Source organism: Arachis stenosperma, chromosome 8 (genome assembly GCF_014773155.1).
Source record: "Arachis stenosperma cultivar V10309 chromosome 8, arast.V10309.gnm1.PFL2, whole genome shotgun sequence".
Lineage (NCBI taxonomy): Eukaryota > Viridiplantae > Streptophyta > Magnoliopsida > Fabales > Fabaceae > Arachis > Arachis stenosperma.
In genome coordinates this window covers 39,964,153-39,981,044 of record NC_080384.1, presented here as the reverse complement: position 1 = coordinate 39,981,044, position 16,892 = coordinate 39,964,153, and the positions used below count along the sequence as shown (strand labels likewise).

The 16,892-nt window shown below is 31.6% G+C and overlaps 1 protein-coding gene and 1 pseudogene across 1 annotated transcript; one reads left to right on the top strand and one right to left on the bottom strand.

The window, feature by feature from the left end:
- The first annotated feature begins 296 nt into the window (after nucleotides 1–296).
- On the top strand, nucleotides 297–1,167 carry LOC130945984 (uncharacterized; annotated as a pseudogene).
- A 2,572-nt stretch (nucleotides 1,168–3,739) lies between these two features.
- Nucleotides 3,740–7,047, bottom strand: LOC130945185 (uncharacterized). The gene is made up of 7 exons (XM_057873892.1): nucleotides 6,264–7,047; nucleotides 5,722–5,862; nucleotides 5,510–5,623; nucleotides 5,228–5,401; nucleotides 4,923–5,038; nucleotides 4,171–4,240; nucleotides 3,740–4,025 (listed from the first exon to the last, which is right to left on the bottom strand). The coding sequence occupies exons 1-7, from the start codon at nucleotides 6,759–6,761 to the stop codon at nucleotides 4,020–4,022; spliced, it is 1,119 nt and encodes a 372-aa protein (XP_057729875.1). The 5' UTR covers nucleotides 6,762–7,047; the 3' UTR covers nucleotides 3,740–4,019.
- Between the last annotated feature and the right edge of the window lie 9,845 nt (nucleotides 7,048–16,892).

Genomic DNA, 16,892 nt, shown 5'->3' with positions numbered 1-16,892 from the left:
CAGGTACCACCCCCCATTCACTCACGAGCACCAGTCGGAAGGAGGCTCCAACGTGCATACCAGCTCGGAAGCCACCATACGCGGACGATTGGGCCAACCAAAGCCATCCATCTTATTAATCTCTGGTTACCCATCGTAACAGATGGTAAGATTGTTGTTCTAGGAGGTGATTTTAGACAGATACTTCTGATGATTTTGAAAGAAAGTAGACACGATATATTGTATCTGCTATTAACTCATTCCATCTGTGGTCGTTTTGTAAGGTTTTGAAACTGCATACAAACATAAGGCTTCTAATGTCTTCTTTAGATCAAGATGAAGGTGAAATGAAGAGATTTACTAATTGGATACTTGATGTTAGAAATGGAAATATTGGTTCTGTTGTTGGGGATGAATCAGAAATTGAAATTCCAGATGATCTATTGATTACAACTACTGATGACCCTCTCTCTTATTTGGTGTACTTTGCATATCCAAATTTATTGCAAAATATGTCAGATTACAGGTATTTTTAGAGTAGGGCAATTCTTGCACCCACGCTTGAGAGTGTCGAGAAGGTAAACGATTTTGTCTTAACAATCTTTTCAGGGATGGAAAAGGAGTATTTGAGTTCTGACACAACATGTCAAGCTGATGAGAATGAAGATGTACAACAAGAGTGGTTTACACCAGAATTCCTAAATGACATCAAATATTCGGGACTACCCAACCACAAGTTGACTTTGAAGCCAGGAGTTGCTGTAATGCTACTGCGAAACATAGACCAGCCTTCAGGTTTATGCAACGGGACAAGATTAATAGTTAACGAACTTGGCAGCAACGTAATTAGAGCAACGATAATGACTGGTAGAAATATTGAAGATAAAGTGTACATTCCAAGAATGAACTTGATCCCTTTCAGATTCAGGGTTGCCATTTAAGTTCCAACGGAGACAATTTCTATTAACAGTATACTTTGCAATGACCATTAACAAGAGTCAGGGTCAATCATTATCACATGTAGGGCTTTACTTACCAATATCAGTATTCACCCATGGACAACTTTATGTTGCTTTGTCAAGAGTTAAGAGTCGCAGTGGCCTCAGGGTTTTAATTCTAGACGAAGACGGCAATCCAAAGTCATCAACAACAAATGTCGTGTTCAAAGAAGTTTTTAATAATATTTAGGTAAGAATAATATTATTTTCATTTTAATAGCATGTTATGATTTACACTTTTGTATAAATATATAACTAATTTATCTATAATTCTGTTTTCATATTTGAGATGAAATGTGTAACAAGAAGCACAACATCATATGCCAATTGGTTTTCTAATGAAGTTAGTAAGATACTAGGTTGTCGATAAAATTTTATTAGCCTTTTGATATAAAATTTAGTGTAAAATTGACTTACTATTATTACAGTTATATATGTTATTATTTTTTCATAGTCTCCCTCCTTATGGTTCAAGAATATTATAGACTTTAAACTCTTTTATTTGCTTTTTACTTTGAATAAAGATAAAACAACATATTCAATACGTTTATTATAAAACAACATATTCAGTACGTTTATTTAATAATGACGATAATCGTATTATACTAAATTCAAAAAATTTATAATTATAAAATATTATTTTTAATTTAACATGTCAAATTTAAATATAAGCCCATATATCGCACGAATTTAATACTAGTTTCTATAGATAAATTCAATTCTTTATATTGTATTCTTAGAAAGCAATCAAATTAATCATAGTGATATAAGAAAAAATAACCTTGCTTATTTTGGTCTTTATTTGAGATAGATGTAGATTCTCTCAACTGAAAGCAAAAGCTTGTGATAGGCAATAAAATTGGTTTGACTTGTATATTATATGGCTTAAGTTGTAGTAATAATTGATTCCTAATTAGACTAGAGACACTCGATTATTATAGTGGTTTTTCATTGGATGCACCTTCTGAGAACCAAAACCATGAATAGTGGATAATACAATACTTGGTTCCCATTCCCTCCGACATACACAATTTGAAGGGCTAATAGAAGAGCACACCAAATCACAAATGCACACGCCATCAATACCGCAACTTCGTTCAAATTAAAAGTGTACATGAAAATTTGAGAACCAATAGATTATCGACTTTACAATAATACTAATGCAATCATGGTTTCTTAGATGCGGTATCTTGCTATAATCTTCTTCCATTTTGATGTCAATGATTAGTGTTACTCTTTTTATGATTACTAATATTGTGCGACTTAGTTGACATTGTAGGTTGGATATATTTAGGATGCGTTCTTAATTGACCGATTCGAATCCTACTAAATATATTCATTGGGAGAAACGAAAAGTTTAAGATTTGAATTGTTGTTGAGAGAAATATTTACATTAATCAATTGTAATTTTAGTACGATTACTAGAGAGAATTTAGATATTCTAAAAGTGAGAAAATTGATAAAATAAAAGATTAATTACAATTGAATTTATAAGTTTGATCATATATGAGTTTTTCTATCTTAATTTAAAAATGATTAATCCCTCACTTGATCATTCTATTAACTTTTTTTTTATTTTAAATGATTTTAATTGATAATTTTAAGAGTTAGCTCGACACGAAGTTTTTTTTGAGTTTGTGTCTTTTTCATTATTGAGCCTCTCAAGTAAACCAAAAAAAAGGATCATAATTAAAATTTTTGTTAAGGTTAAATTATTTTATTAGTGTTTATAAATTTTTTTAATTTATAATTAGATTCTTATATTTTAAAAATTTTTAATTTAGCTTTTACACTAATTTTAAATTTGTAATTAGATTATTTTTGTTAACCGTTAACACATCTCATTAGAAGTTTGAAACGAAAAATAAGAGAGCAATTATTTAAAGAACCAAAATATTATTTCTTTTTTTCAAAGATCATTTTTTATATAAATTAAATCTTTTGGGGGATAAAATGGTAGTTTATTCAAATTAATATAATAATAGCTCAAGGCAACACAATTTAATCAAGTAATAGAATAAAAATGCAGCAATAAATGAATAATCAAAGAATTCAACGAAACAGTACACGAAATGACGGAAGTTATAAGGTGGTGGGTATATTCCCCTGTAATGCTCCTTCTCTCTCTCTTCCCCTGGATTACTCAGCCCAACTCCTCTCTCCTTATCAGCCTCTTTTGTTGGACTGTTTGTGTTAATAGGTTTACCTTTTTTTTTTGGCAGACATTTTCTTTTCCAAAGATTAGCAAATACATTTAGTCCCTAAACTTTTTAAAATCTTTCCATGATCCTAACGAAAAAGACTAATGTATCTCTGATTTGGCCGTTATGAAAGCACACATGACATTGATCTTTTTAAAATAGGACATATGCATCCTCCCACTCCAAAACGACACCGTTTTTACCAAGAGCCCTCCATACATACTCTAATCCTTCTATGTAATACCTATAACCCCATATCACTCAAAGATATACCAGAACCCTAAGAAAACAAACAATCAAATCCATGCCACGTGTGCTTCCGTAACGGCCAAGTTAGCACAACGGAAGCCATGTCCGACTTTTCTATTAGGTCCAACAGAATCACTGAGTAAATTTATCCAGGCTTTAAAGGAGTTAGGGACGTAAATGTATTTTTTAATTTTTAAAAACGAAAATGTCCACAAAAAAAAGGCCAATGACCTATTTATCCTTTTCTCTTTATTTTATTTTTCAGACGCACTATGTTTTAAATGTACCGCTGCTCCATGCTTCTCAGTCAACTTATCACATACAAGACTGTTCACTTCTCTATTCATAAATTTTATCCAGTTAGTCAGTTACACTGAAAATATAATGCTTACAGAATTATTGTGTTGCCTAACAAAGACGAATTTTCCGAGATACAAGATATATATACATACATAATGAGCATTTCCCACATTCTGCGTTATAAATTCATTTCAATATTACAAGGTCCCAGGCCCTGAACTCTACTCAACTCTCAAATCTGATTGAGCAAAGTCATTTTCTCCCAATGTTTTCAGATCACATGCATTCTAAATTAGTCCTGGTAAATATAAGAAAAAGGTTAATAAAAAGAAATTCCAGATAATCGGATGAAGGTAGACTATGTTCCAATAAAACCATATCTCTTGTATTTTAGCAAATTTAATTAATTATGGGCACATAAGAAGTATCAATTTATCACGTACCTCGATTGATTTCACTTCTGCAGGTACCTCGGACTCTGAGTTCCTTGCTTCTGATTTTTCATTTGAATAACTATTGAACGCAAACATTAATGTTAGAACAATTGCAAAGACTTTTACATGAATAAGAATGCAGGAGAAGCTGAAAATGTTTTACAATTATTTTAGATAGCTATGGTTAATCAGCCTCAGATAAACTACCAACACAGTTTCTCATGAACAAGCAGTGACAGAATAAAGGTGAATTTTCTGGGATTAAACTTTCAGACCTAACTGTTGGACCAATGAAGCGAACTTTAAAACAAGGCCAGAGGTATGAATATTTTGGGAAAATGATGTGGCAGGTACCACTAGTTCACTTCCACCATAATGCTTTTCATTATATCAATTGTAGCATATGGAAACTTCTATATAAAAAATATTCCCCTAAAATAAAATGGGAAAGAAGAAGTCTTTTTGAAGAGCACTCTAGAGCTTTCTTTGAGGATGCACAAGTGGAAGATTTTTATGGAAAAAAAAAGTTTCCAATGGCATTAAATTTAAGAAAACTTTAAAAATCTTCCACTTTTGCATCCTAAAGGAGTGCCCCCAACTAGTTAGCACTTAGCAAAACCAAAAAATCATCTTAGTGTCCTCAAATTTTGTCCTAACAACATTCATGAATGAAAATTAAAAAAATGCATGGCAGTAAAAATTGATGTTCAAATTTTAATAAATAATAATCAACTATTCAAATTAAATAGATGTCGACATACGTTGAAAGTATGGTCACCCAAATGAGCTCTACACAATCCACCCAAAGAAGTCTTTGCTCAACTGGAATTACACCATAAGTGATGAGATGAGCAAATGGCCACAGCTTCCACCCAGCCTTTGTAAGAAAATAAATTTAAGAATGAATTAGAACAAACATTGAAAAATCAAGTTTGTTATATTTCTAATTCCAAAGTTAGTAATCATAGCATGAACGGTTAGAATAAAAAATTAGTTCACCAAAATGAACATAAGAAATGTTTTCAATGCAACATATGAAAGATGAAAGAGGAGAAGTTTCTCTTACAGTCAGCATGGGGAAAAAGGTGGCCTTCAATTCGTTAAAAATGCTGATAGGAGAGTCAAGACGCAATAATGCAACTACAGTATAATAAATGCTGTTCCATACTGCAGACCACGCTGTTTGATCAAATGCAACTTTGGCAGGAACCACCCACCATTCTTTGTAAGGAAATAGCTCCTGGTTTGGATAAAAATGAGAATAGCCATTTATCAGTGTATCATTACCATGAAAGTTAGCAATTGAACCACCAAATCACAAATTACAAGATACGGCATCATGGTTTACCTCACAAAACTGATAATAGTAATGAGAAAGAGAGCCATGCAGAGTAAACCCAACAAGCCCTGATCTGAACATCCTAGCTCGGTCAAACTCAAAAATAGGTTTTCCTTCAAAGCACTACAATCATTGCCAAATGATTAAACCAACATTACCAAAAGGGTTGCCCCTTTGGCCAAATTAAGGCTCAAGTTTACATGAATTATACAGAGACTCACCTGTGCAATCCAGTCCCCAATGGAATAAACAACACCACTGATCACCATCTTTGCAAAAACTGGATTCGTCTTAAGAACTTCCTCATAAGCAGACCAATTATGCTGGGGTGCATACCGTAGTATCTCAAAAAGCGTCCATCCCTAAATGGCATCCAAAAACATGAGTCCAGGTAGAAAAAAAAAATCATTTCTTTGTTGTTCTTCACATCCAACAAGTCATTTTAATTCCGAAATTTCCACAAGAAGAAACCAAACTCATCCCAAAGTAAAACCTTCTGATCTCAATTGAAGGAGAACAACTGCTTCAAGTTATTTCTCCTAAACTTGTAGGACTTAGTAAACTTGAATCAACTAGTTAACTCGATCATTTGATGAACTTGGACTAATTCACTTGTTATATTCTCATCAAGTTTTCATTATAAAATCAAAAAGACAATCTAATTCTATTATTCTTCCAAATTTTCAACTTCACAAAACGCACATACTATACTAAGCATTAACAAACAAAAAACACTGAACTTTCAGCTTCAGCGTTTACTTACGTGCCAGTAATCATGATCAATGGTGAGGAGCTTGGTGATAGCGAAGGTTCCGGCGGCTAGGACAATAGTTGCATTGATGGTTCTATCCATAAGCTTCTCCATGCTCTCTTCAGTCTCATTCCCAATTGAAGAAGAAGTCGAAGCAGAAGAAAACCCTTCCAACGATAACAAACCCTCGCCCGTTCCGAATCCACTCACCTGAGTCGCCAACTCGCCGTCGCTGCCTCCGCCTTCCACCTCCGCCCTGCTCGCCGCAGCTGCTCCGCCCTCCTGCTGGTCCGTAATGTCGCCGCTCTGCACCGATATCACGTCTACTTCCTCCACCGACGAATTCACCGCCGCCAAAATCCTCCTTTTGTTTCCCGAGAAAATTGGATTCCCTGAGAATCTCGACGCCGGGAAGCTCTGCAGCTTGGTGCCGGCCAATGATTTCGATTTCGATTTGGAAACCGGTGAGAGGAAACTGCGGGTTGGGATGGCGCTGTGAACCGAAGCCATGGCTGAGTTGGGAGGCCGAGTCAACCGAGCTCAGCTCCAAGTTTCGCCGGCAACTTTCTTCTCCGAGTTCGGCGTACTGTGAAACGCGTGCGTTTAATAGTGTTTTTGGTGATCCTGTGTGTCGCCTGTTTAGGAGGTTTGGTGCGGATTTGAGAGTGTTGTGTCACTATTGGTTATTACTATGTTTCGTGCTTCGTGGTTTGAGTTGAAGTGTGTGATTGGTTGGGATTGAAGGGGTGTAGAATTATACAATGGGGGTGTGATTCATGAGAATTTATGTTCTGGTGATTGGAGAATACGTTGTTATTACTCATTGGTGAATGGCGTCCACATGAAAAAGGTGGATCCATTTGATATCAGAATAATTAATTAATATACCCTGCCAAAAACAAAACAAAAAGAAAAACAAAAAAACCGGCACAGTTGGGTGGGAAATTATTTTTCATATAGAAAGTGGTAGGGGTGGCAAACGGAGAAGCCGTCATGTCAAGCGGAAAATTCATTTTTTGGCAGGTTGGTCCGTTCTGTTTCGTCTAGTGAAACGGTTTTAAAATTTTACTCCATTTCGTTTAATTGTAGATTGATAGGTTAATGGGTTAAATTCGTCAAATCTCTTCTTTTTTTATTATTAATTATTAAATAATATATAATTTTATAATCATTTTAATAAATTTATAATTTTTAACAATATAAAAAAATTATAATTTTTATATTCACAAACATTAAAATTTTTGTAATTATAAATATCTAATAAACATAATTATAAACCAAGTTCTCATCCAAAACATAATTATAAATATTGTCTTAAAAGCAAAATAAACATAATTATAAATATTATCCCCAAAACAAAATAAACATAATCCAAAACATTCAATTTTCATCTTCATTTTTTTGTAAGTTGGGTTGGAGAAAATTGGGCTTTGGCAAAAAAATTGCAAAAATACTCTCTTGCCCAAAAAACACTAAGCCCCGCCCAACCAAAATCCATAGTTTAAGCAGTACGAATTAGGTGGATTTTTGCTATTTGGCGGTCCCAATTTCTAACCCGTTCCGTCTTTTTTGACGGGTTACGCGAGTCGATCCGGCGGATTTAGGTTCGTTTGCCACCCCTAGAAAGAGGAGTGGTATATTTGTCCAATATTAATAATTGGGGTGTTTTGCAGAGTAAAAAAACACTGACATAACATGCAGGAAATGTGTTACTGCAGCATCATCAAAGATTCGTCAAAGCGTAAAACAGGTGTCATTGTCAGAGCAACACGCAGGGGCGTATTTCACCTTTATGTGTGTAGTTGGGAGAATATTAGAGTATTCCCAAAAATGTTTAGATGGGAATATTTTATTTGTATGTTTGTTTTAAATATTAAAAATATATTCTTAAGTAATTTTTATTCGCTTGAATCAAAATTCCACCAATTTAATTCACATCTTCTCCCTAGTTATCTTTAATTCAACGAGAATGGAATGTGTATAACTAAAGAAAAAGATTAAATTATTCTTGTTAACCTAACCCTAACCCTTCCTCTTCAGGTTTTTTTATCTCATTTCATCTTCAAACCAAACTCTATCAAAGCCTTTTTTCCATGAAAACTAAATCCTAGCACAGTCTTTTTCTCCCAATTCATGGAGGCTCCACCGGCGTCAGCATCGCCTCGTCGTCGATTTGGATTTGTACGACCACTGAGCACCTCATTCTAGAAGGAAAATTCACTTTAATCGTTCGTGTTCGTGTTCATCATCATAGCTCATCTCCGTTCGTATTTGCATTTGTGTTCGTGCTCGCGTCTGGCCTCTCTACTCAATCTGAACTCAGTTGCTCGTGCATTTTTCGCCTCCGTGTCTGCTCGAGTGGTGATTCCTGTTCGTGTCGCCTCGTTCGCCTCTCTCCCTCCTCGCGTCTCAGCAATAACCATAAAAAAGAGTTTAATTTGTCTTTTGTAACTTTGTTCATTTTTTTCAAGTACAAAATCTTTTTCTTTAGATAAGAATTTTAAACTATTAGTGCTGCATGACTTTTTGTTAGAACTTGTTGTTTGATATTGTTTATGTTTAAATTTTTATTTTTTATTTTTTGTTTATATATTTTATTGTTGATTGGTTTGTGACACTAAATAAAACATGTGATTATATTAGATGCAAAGGAAGTGTTTGAGCATAAATTTTATATAATATTGGTCTATCTATATTGCTGTTAGTTTACATGATTTTTTTTCTTTTTTTGCACATTCTGATTTTTTAATTATTGTGGTGCATATAGTATCATAGAATATATTTGTTGGTTTGTTGTATACATTTTTTTTTAATTTGTTTGAAATTAGAATGTGATTTCATTTTCAGTTCTATCATGAAGAATGTTGTACTTGGTTGCATTTATACGTAATGAATTGAAATAAAGATTTGTTAAGAGAAAATGTGTATTATGTGTATTGATTATAGTTGCCATATATGATTATAGTTTAGGTAAAAAAAAAAAACTAAGAGTATTAAAAGAGTGCACTTATCTTGTGTATCTTGTGTTTGGGTTTCACGCTGAGTATCCATATATTATTCTGTTTTAATGTGTTGACCTCATTGTAGATTGTTATATCAGAAAAAAGGTATATTAGCTTCTCCATTACTCATGCTCTGGTTTTATACTTCACTTATATATCATGTGTTTCGAGATGTTTTTTTGGCTATTAATTTTATTTTTTAAATGATAGAAAAAATTTATATAAAATAAATAAATAATAAAGTCTTTTAATTAAATATTTTAATATTTTTTTTTTTTAATAGAATAGATTTTAAATACAAGATGAGAGTTATTGCCTGCTTAATTTTACATTTTAAATTAATGAATGACCTTATGATTAATTGTTGATGATTTACTATGTTTTGATTATATTGAAATTGAAAAAAAGAAAAGAAAATAAAATAATAATTACAATAAACAAGTAATAAGGGATATTAGTGTCGATAGGATTATTTATTTTCCTGATCTAATATGTATAGAAAACACAAAAAGGGTATTTGGAGTATTGAAAACAAGATGAAAAATTTTAAGGGGAATGTCATTTTATTCTACTAAGACTCAAGGAAGAGTTATAACTGCATGTTACTTTTTGCATAATCGCATTAGAAGAGTGATGGTTGTGGATCTTATTGATGAGATAGTAGAATAAAATATGTTTGGAGTATATGGTAGGATGATTCACCATATTGAGACGAGCAATGTTTGGGGTAGATAGAGGGATCAACTTGCACAAAAAATGTGAAACCAATAGAGGAGAAGACATCATGCTCTATAATTGTGTTAATTTTTTATGTATGAGGCTGTCTATTGTAACATTGATTTCATTTTATTGATGTGTTTGTGTTTTTGTACAAGAGTTGTGCATGTATGCCTGTTAGTAAGTTTTAACTTTTGCGACTTCTTTGTAACTTTAATTTAGATAATAGTAAAGTTTTTTAATACATATATGGTTAGAATCACTGAGATTTATTTTATGTAAGTTCAACTATGGATTATGAGACAAATTATGAATTATGAGATTTTTAGAAATTTAGATAAGTATTTTGTGTTAATTTTAATTGTAATAATGTTAATTTTAATTAAACATATTTATTATTAGGAGTATTTTAGTAAATTTAAAAAATTTAGAATTAATAATAATTTTAACTAAAGATATTTGATATTAGGAGTATTTTAATAAATTTTAAAAAATTTAGAATGAATAATAATTTAACTAAAGATATTTGATATTAGAGGTATTTTAGTAAATTTATTATTAGAGATATTTTTGTAAATTAAAAAAAAAACTCAAAGTTAAAAAGTAATAATATTTAATTAGGTTTATATTTAATTTTTAGTCATTAATATTTTAATTTAAATGATTAAGAATAATTTTAACATATTACATAATATGACCAAAAAATTTAAACTCAACTAAATAAAAATTTATTTATTATTAAAATTATTACATAATATTCCAAAACATTAAATTTTATAACTAAACATAAAAATCTTATATACTAAGTAATTTCATTCTTAAACATTATATTCCTAAAAATAATAATAAGAAAATTAATCTTTGAACCACATGCCCTTAGACTTTTGTAGAAATTTCTTAGAGTTTTAGCCATAAAGTAAAAATTTCAGCAACTTTTACAACACGAAAGACATATTGGTAGTGTTTACATGCAGGAACAGCTCCTTGTTTTGAGAATACATGATGCAGAATTACAAACTTTTTAAATTGAGCTCATCCCCCCTCCACCTCTTCTCCCTCCCTCCTTTTTTCTTGTATGTAGAGGTAGAGAGTGAAGAATGAGCATTGAGTGAGTTTAGAAGAGAGGAAGTGAACAAGAGGGAAGGATTCCAACAGTGAACAAGAGAGTTACTTATTTCTGAAAAAAGAAAAGTGGAAAATAGTTTTATACATAAAAAAATTATAAATTTATATTTATTAAAAATAATAGTTAATTATACAGTAGCAAAATAATATATTATCAATTATTTGAGTCCCTGTACATGTAAGTTTATTATTTTTGTTTATTTATTGTATTTAAAATTTATTAAATTAATTAATATTATTTTTAATGTTAATATGATATCATGATATAGTATTGTTATTTTAGCATTATTATTTTTATTTGTATTTAATATTATTATGTTATTTGAATTTTAATTATTAAATTTAATAAATAATATAAATATTAAACAGTAAGTTTTTTTGGATAATATTTTTATTTTTCTATTATAATATTATTTTATTTTATATTTATAATTAATAAAATAAAAAATTATATAAATATAAATATATGATTTTTTTGAATTTTTGTTATAATATTATTATTTCCTTATTAATAAATAATTTAAATATTAATAAATATATTTTTTCAAATTTTTGTTCTTATACTTTAATTTTTTGTCGCCATAATATGTTTTTATTTTAATTTGTATTTACTTAACTTAATGAATAATAAAAATATTAATAAATATTTGATATTTACGAAAATAAATAAATAATATAAATATCAAAAAAAAGTTTTCTTTGGTTGTTTGTTATAATAATTATTTGAGGATAATAGTATTACTATATTTTTTATCTTATTAAAAGTAATAAATAATATACATATTAATGAATAAATTTTTTATTTTAATTTTTATGTATTTAAACTAGTAAATAACTATTGTAATATAATACTTTTTGTTTTAATTTGTATTTATTTAAACTAATAAATATATTTAATTAATAAATATATTTTGTTGTACCAGCCTAACATAAATCTTATGGTTCGTAAACTTGAGGAGACGTGGAATTCGATGGTAGCTGACGCTTTACGAGCAATGAGATTCTACCACGTCTCGAAAATTGGAGAGATCAGAGGACATTCTTCCTTATTAGCTGCTCTCATGAAAAGGTGGAGGCCAGACACTCACATCTTTGTATTGTCAATGGATGAGGTTACCGTTATATTGAAAGACATGACACATATATTTGGCCTACCGATTGATAGAGAGGTTGTGAACAGTTCAACAAATAGTAGTCATGACTTCTTCATCAGCCAAAGCATTACGATTTTCGGTGCAAACCCGTTGTAAGTAGTTCTTCTAAATCTTATATAAAGTTGACATGGGTTCGTCATATCAGAGATAGAGAACCATTGGACACTTTAGACTCTATTTAGAAATATGCCAGGTTTCATATCTTCTGTTTGTTGGGTTTGACCCTCTTCGCAGATAAGTCGACAGCCTATGTCCATGCGAATAGTATCTATCACTGCTTTGCGATTTTCAGCGGATCCACACTTACAGTTGGGGACAGCATGTTACACGCATCTTTACAGTAAATTCTCACACGAAAATCTCACTCTCTCATGAGTATTTTGTATAATCTCACCATTGTGATACACTACCAAATTTAAAGTACCTTACATCACACCACAAATACACTCAAACAACTCTCCTCTTTACAACAAAATAATAATGAACTTCGCCTTATATAGAATGAGCACCCAACACGCAAGTTGCATGTTGTAATACTAACAAATCATTCTGATACACATGTACATCACCATGTGTTGGAAACACGCTTTTACATGCTGAGTCAGCATACTTCCACATGTTATTTTTGCCCTATTTGATATGTCTATTTATTTACAATTATATCAGATATTCTTCTATTTCCAACAAAAATACTAACAATATTTTTATATAAAAAAAATCATTCTAATTGGGTCTTCCAACCGCGATGAAAAAATGACGAATTTTTTCAAAATTTTATATAAAATTAATATTAAATTTCTAATTTTTACAAATTTTTTTATTTAGCTTTTTAGATATGAATCAAGATTATTTAGAGTGAAAAAATTGATAAAGTAATAAAGTGAAAATTTAATCATTTTTAAATTAAAATATTAAAACATATATTTCATAAAAATAATAAAATTAATGATAATTAACTTTTTATTTTACTATTTTATAATTTTTACTTTAAAAAATTTAAATTCTTTAGATATAATAAAATTATACAAATAAAGATAGTGTTGTAAAATAAATAAAAGATATACTACATATAAAATAGAAATGTATAAATAGAAGACTCTAGTATTAATATAATTAGTTCAATAAAATTATTCTTATATATATATGCAGTAATAAAAGAAAGAGAGAGAAAAACTATTAGTAGTGAATCAAGAGAGAAAAGAGTATTTTATTACTTCTATGTATCTTCCCTTTGTCTCAGTACATGTATTTATAGGCACATAAAGTTTACGTTTCAAACTTCTTCATTCTAAGAATTTATTTCTTTCGACATAGGGAAAATGTGCCACTCATAAATGGGCATCCATGATCCTTATCCATCCATGTCACAACACTTCCCCTTGGATGACCATTTAGAGTTATTGCCTTGTTAAAACCTTACTAAAGAAAAATCCAATGGGAAAAAATTTTAGTGAAGGAAAAAGAGTATAATATCCTTTGTGATGGGGACTGCCTTATTAAAAATCTTGTCAATAAAAATTCAATGGAAAAAAAATTTGACCAAAAAAAAAAGAGTACAGTCTCCCCCTCTTGCCGACATCATTTAATGTCTCGAAATTGGTGCATCCCAATCTCATGTACCAATTTTTCAAAAGAGGATTTTGGGAGTGACTTTGTAAATAAATCTGTTAGATTATCATTTGAGCAGATCTGTTGGATATCAATAGTCCCTTGATTTTGAAGATCATGAGTGAGGAAGAATTTGAGAGAAAAATGTTTTGTTCTATCACCTTTAATATATCCACATTTAAGTTGAGCAATGCATTATGTATTATCTTCAAACAGGACAGTTGGAGCTATCTTATGATCAATCAGTCCACATGATGACTGAATATATTGGATAAAACTCCTGAGCCAAAAACACTCGTGACTAGCTTCATGTATCGCTAGTATTTCGGCATGATTAGAGAATGTTGCAGCAATAGTCTATTTCGTGGACCTCCATGATATAGCTGTACCACCATATGTGAACAGGTATCCTGTTTGAGATCTCCCTTTGTGTGGATCAGACAAGTATCCAGCATCTGCATAGCCAACTAGTTGTGACTTGGATCCATATGGATAAAACAATCTCATATCAATCGTTCAATGAAAATATCGAAAGATTTGCTTGATTCCACTCCAATGTCTTCTAGTTGGAGAGGAACTATACCTTGCTAGTAAATTCACCGTGAATGATATGTCAGGTCGTGTATTATTAACAAGATACATTAGTGCTCCAATGGCACTAATATATGGTACTTCATGACCTAGGATATCTTCATTTTCTTCCTTAGGACGGAATTGATCCTTCTCCACATCCAAAGATCTTACGATCATTGGAGTACTCAAGGGATGTGACTTATCCATATAAAATCTTTTCAAGATCTTCTCTATGTATGTTATTTGATGAATAAAGATCCCATTTTTTATATGCTCGATTTGCAAGCCGAGGCAAAATTTAGTCCTTCCAAGATCTTTCATCTCAAACTCTTCTTTTAGAGTTTTTATAATTGTTGGAATCTCTTCAGGAGTTCCAATGATATTTAAATCATCAACGTACACAACAATTATAATGAATCCAGATGCAGATTTCTTTATGAAAATACATGGACAGATATCATCATTCTTGAATCCGTTTTGACCAGATACTCAGTAAGACGATTATACCACATTCGTCCAGATTGCTTTAGACCATATAAAGATCTTTGCAATTTAACTGAGTATAATCCCTGTGAATTTTCATTGGATGGTTTAGATATCTTTAGTCTTTCAGGGACTTTCATATAGATATCTCGATCTAATGAGCCGTATAAGTAGGCTGTTACCACATCTATTAAATGCATATGCAGTTTATGATATACAGATAAACTGACCAAATAACGCAATGTTATCGCATCCACTACAGGAGAATACGTTTCTTCATAATCTATACCAGGCTTTTGTGAAAAACCATGTGCCACAAGTTGGGCTTTGTAGCGCACAACTTCATTTTTCTCATTTCGTTTCCTCACAATACCCACTGGTATCCAACAGGTTTTACATCTTTTGGTGTATGGACTATAGGTCTGAAGACTTCACGTTTTGCAAGTGAGTCTAACTCAGCCTTCATGGCTTCTTTCCATTTTGGCCAATCATTCCTTTGTCTACATTCTTCGACTGATCTTGGCTCAAGATCCTTACTTTCATGCATGATTTTTAATGCCACATTATATGCAAATATTTCATTGACAATTGTCTTATTTCGGTCCCATTTCTCTCCTGTAAAGACATAAATTATCAAGATCTCGTCATTTTCACAATTTTCAGGTACCTGAACGTCTTCTGGCATTAAAACTATATCAGAATTTTGGACAACTGCAGGTGTCTCTACTATGTTTTCTTCAACAGAAATAGTATTTACCTCTTTTCTCTTTCGAGGATTTTTGTCTTTGAAACCGACATGCCTGCCACGCTTCTGGCATGTATTTGCTTCGGTGGCAACTTGTCCTAATGGGACATCAATTCGAATTGGGGCATTTTTTGCTGGTATATAAGATTTGGTTATCTTCTTTGTATCGGAAAATGCATCAAGCAATTCATTTGCTATTCTTTGCAAATGTATAATCTTTTGAACTTCTAGTTCACATTGCCCTGATCGAGGATCTAAATGCATCAAAGATGATGCATTCCAATTAAGTTCATTTTCATGAAGTTTATTTCTCCCCCTAATGTTGAAAATTTTGATTCATCAAAATGACAATCCGCAAACAGGGCTTTAAATACATCTATAGTTTGTATCTCAAGATACCTCACTATAGAGGGAGAATCATATCCAACATATATCCCTAATTTTCTTTGAGATCCCATTTTGGTGCGATCAGGTGGTGCAATGGGAACATATATCGCACACCCGAATATTCTTAAATGAGAAACATTTGACTGCTGGCCAAAATCTAATTGCATAGGAGAGAATTGATGGTAACTCGTTGGCCTCAAACGAATAAGTACTGCGGCATGTAAAATAGCATGCCCCAACCGAGGTTGGAAGATTTGTTCTCATAAGTAAGGGTCTAGTAATCAGTTGGAGGCGTTTAATAAGTGATTCTGCTAACCCATTTTGTGTGTGAACATAAGCTACTGGATGTTCAACACTTATTCCATTAGTCATACAATAAGCATAAAAAACTTGGGAAGTAAATTCACCAGCATTATCAAGACGAATTACTTTGATTGGATTTTCTGAAAATTGTGGTTTTAATCGAATAATTTGAGCCAGTAATCTCGCAAACGCCAGGTTGCGAGAAGATAATAAACACACATGTGACCATCTCAAATATGCGTCTATTAGGACCATAAAATATCTAAAAGATCCACATGGTGGATGAATAGGTCCACATATATCACCTTGAATCCTTTCTGGAAATTCAGGGGACTCAAATCCAATCTTTACTGGTGATGACCTTAAAATTAACTTCCCTTGAGAACATGCAGCACAACAAAATTCACTAGATTTAAGAATCTTCTGGTTCTTTAGTGAATGCCCATGAGAGTTTTCAATAATTCTCCGCATCATGGTTGTTCCCGGATGACCCAATCTATCATGCCAAGTTATGAACTCATTTGGGCTAGTAAACTTCTGGTTT

Excerpts from the sequence above, each read along its gene's own strand:
- LOC130945185 (XM_057873892.1), bottom strand. The coding sequence starts at position 6,761 with ATGGCTTCGGTTCACAGCGCCATCCCAACCCGCAGTTTCCTCTCACCG. Across the intron at positions 5,863-6,263 it reads TTGATCATGATTACTGGCAC|GGATGGACGCTTTTTGAGAT; the intron begins GTAAGTAAACGC and ends GATGCCATTTAG. Across the intron at positions 4,241-4,922 it reads TGGGTGACCATACTTTCAAC|TTATTCAAATGAAAAATCAG; the intron begins GTATGTCGACAT and ends TGCGTTCAATAG.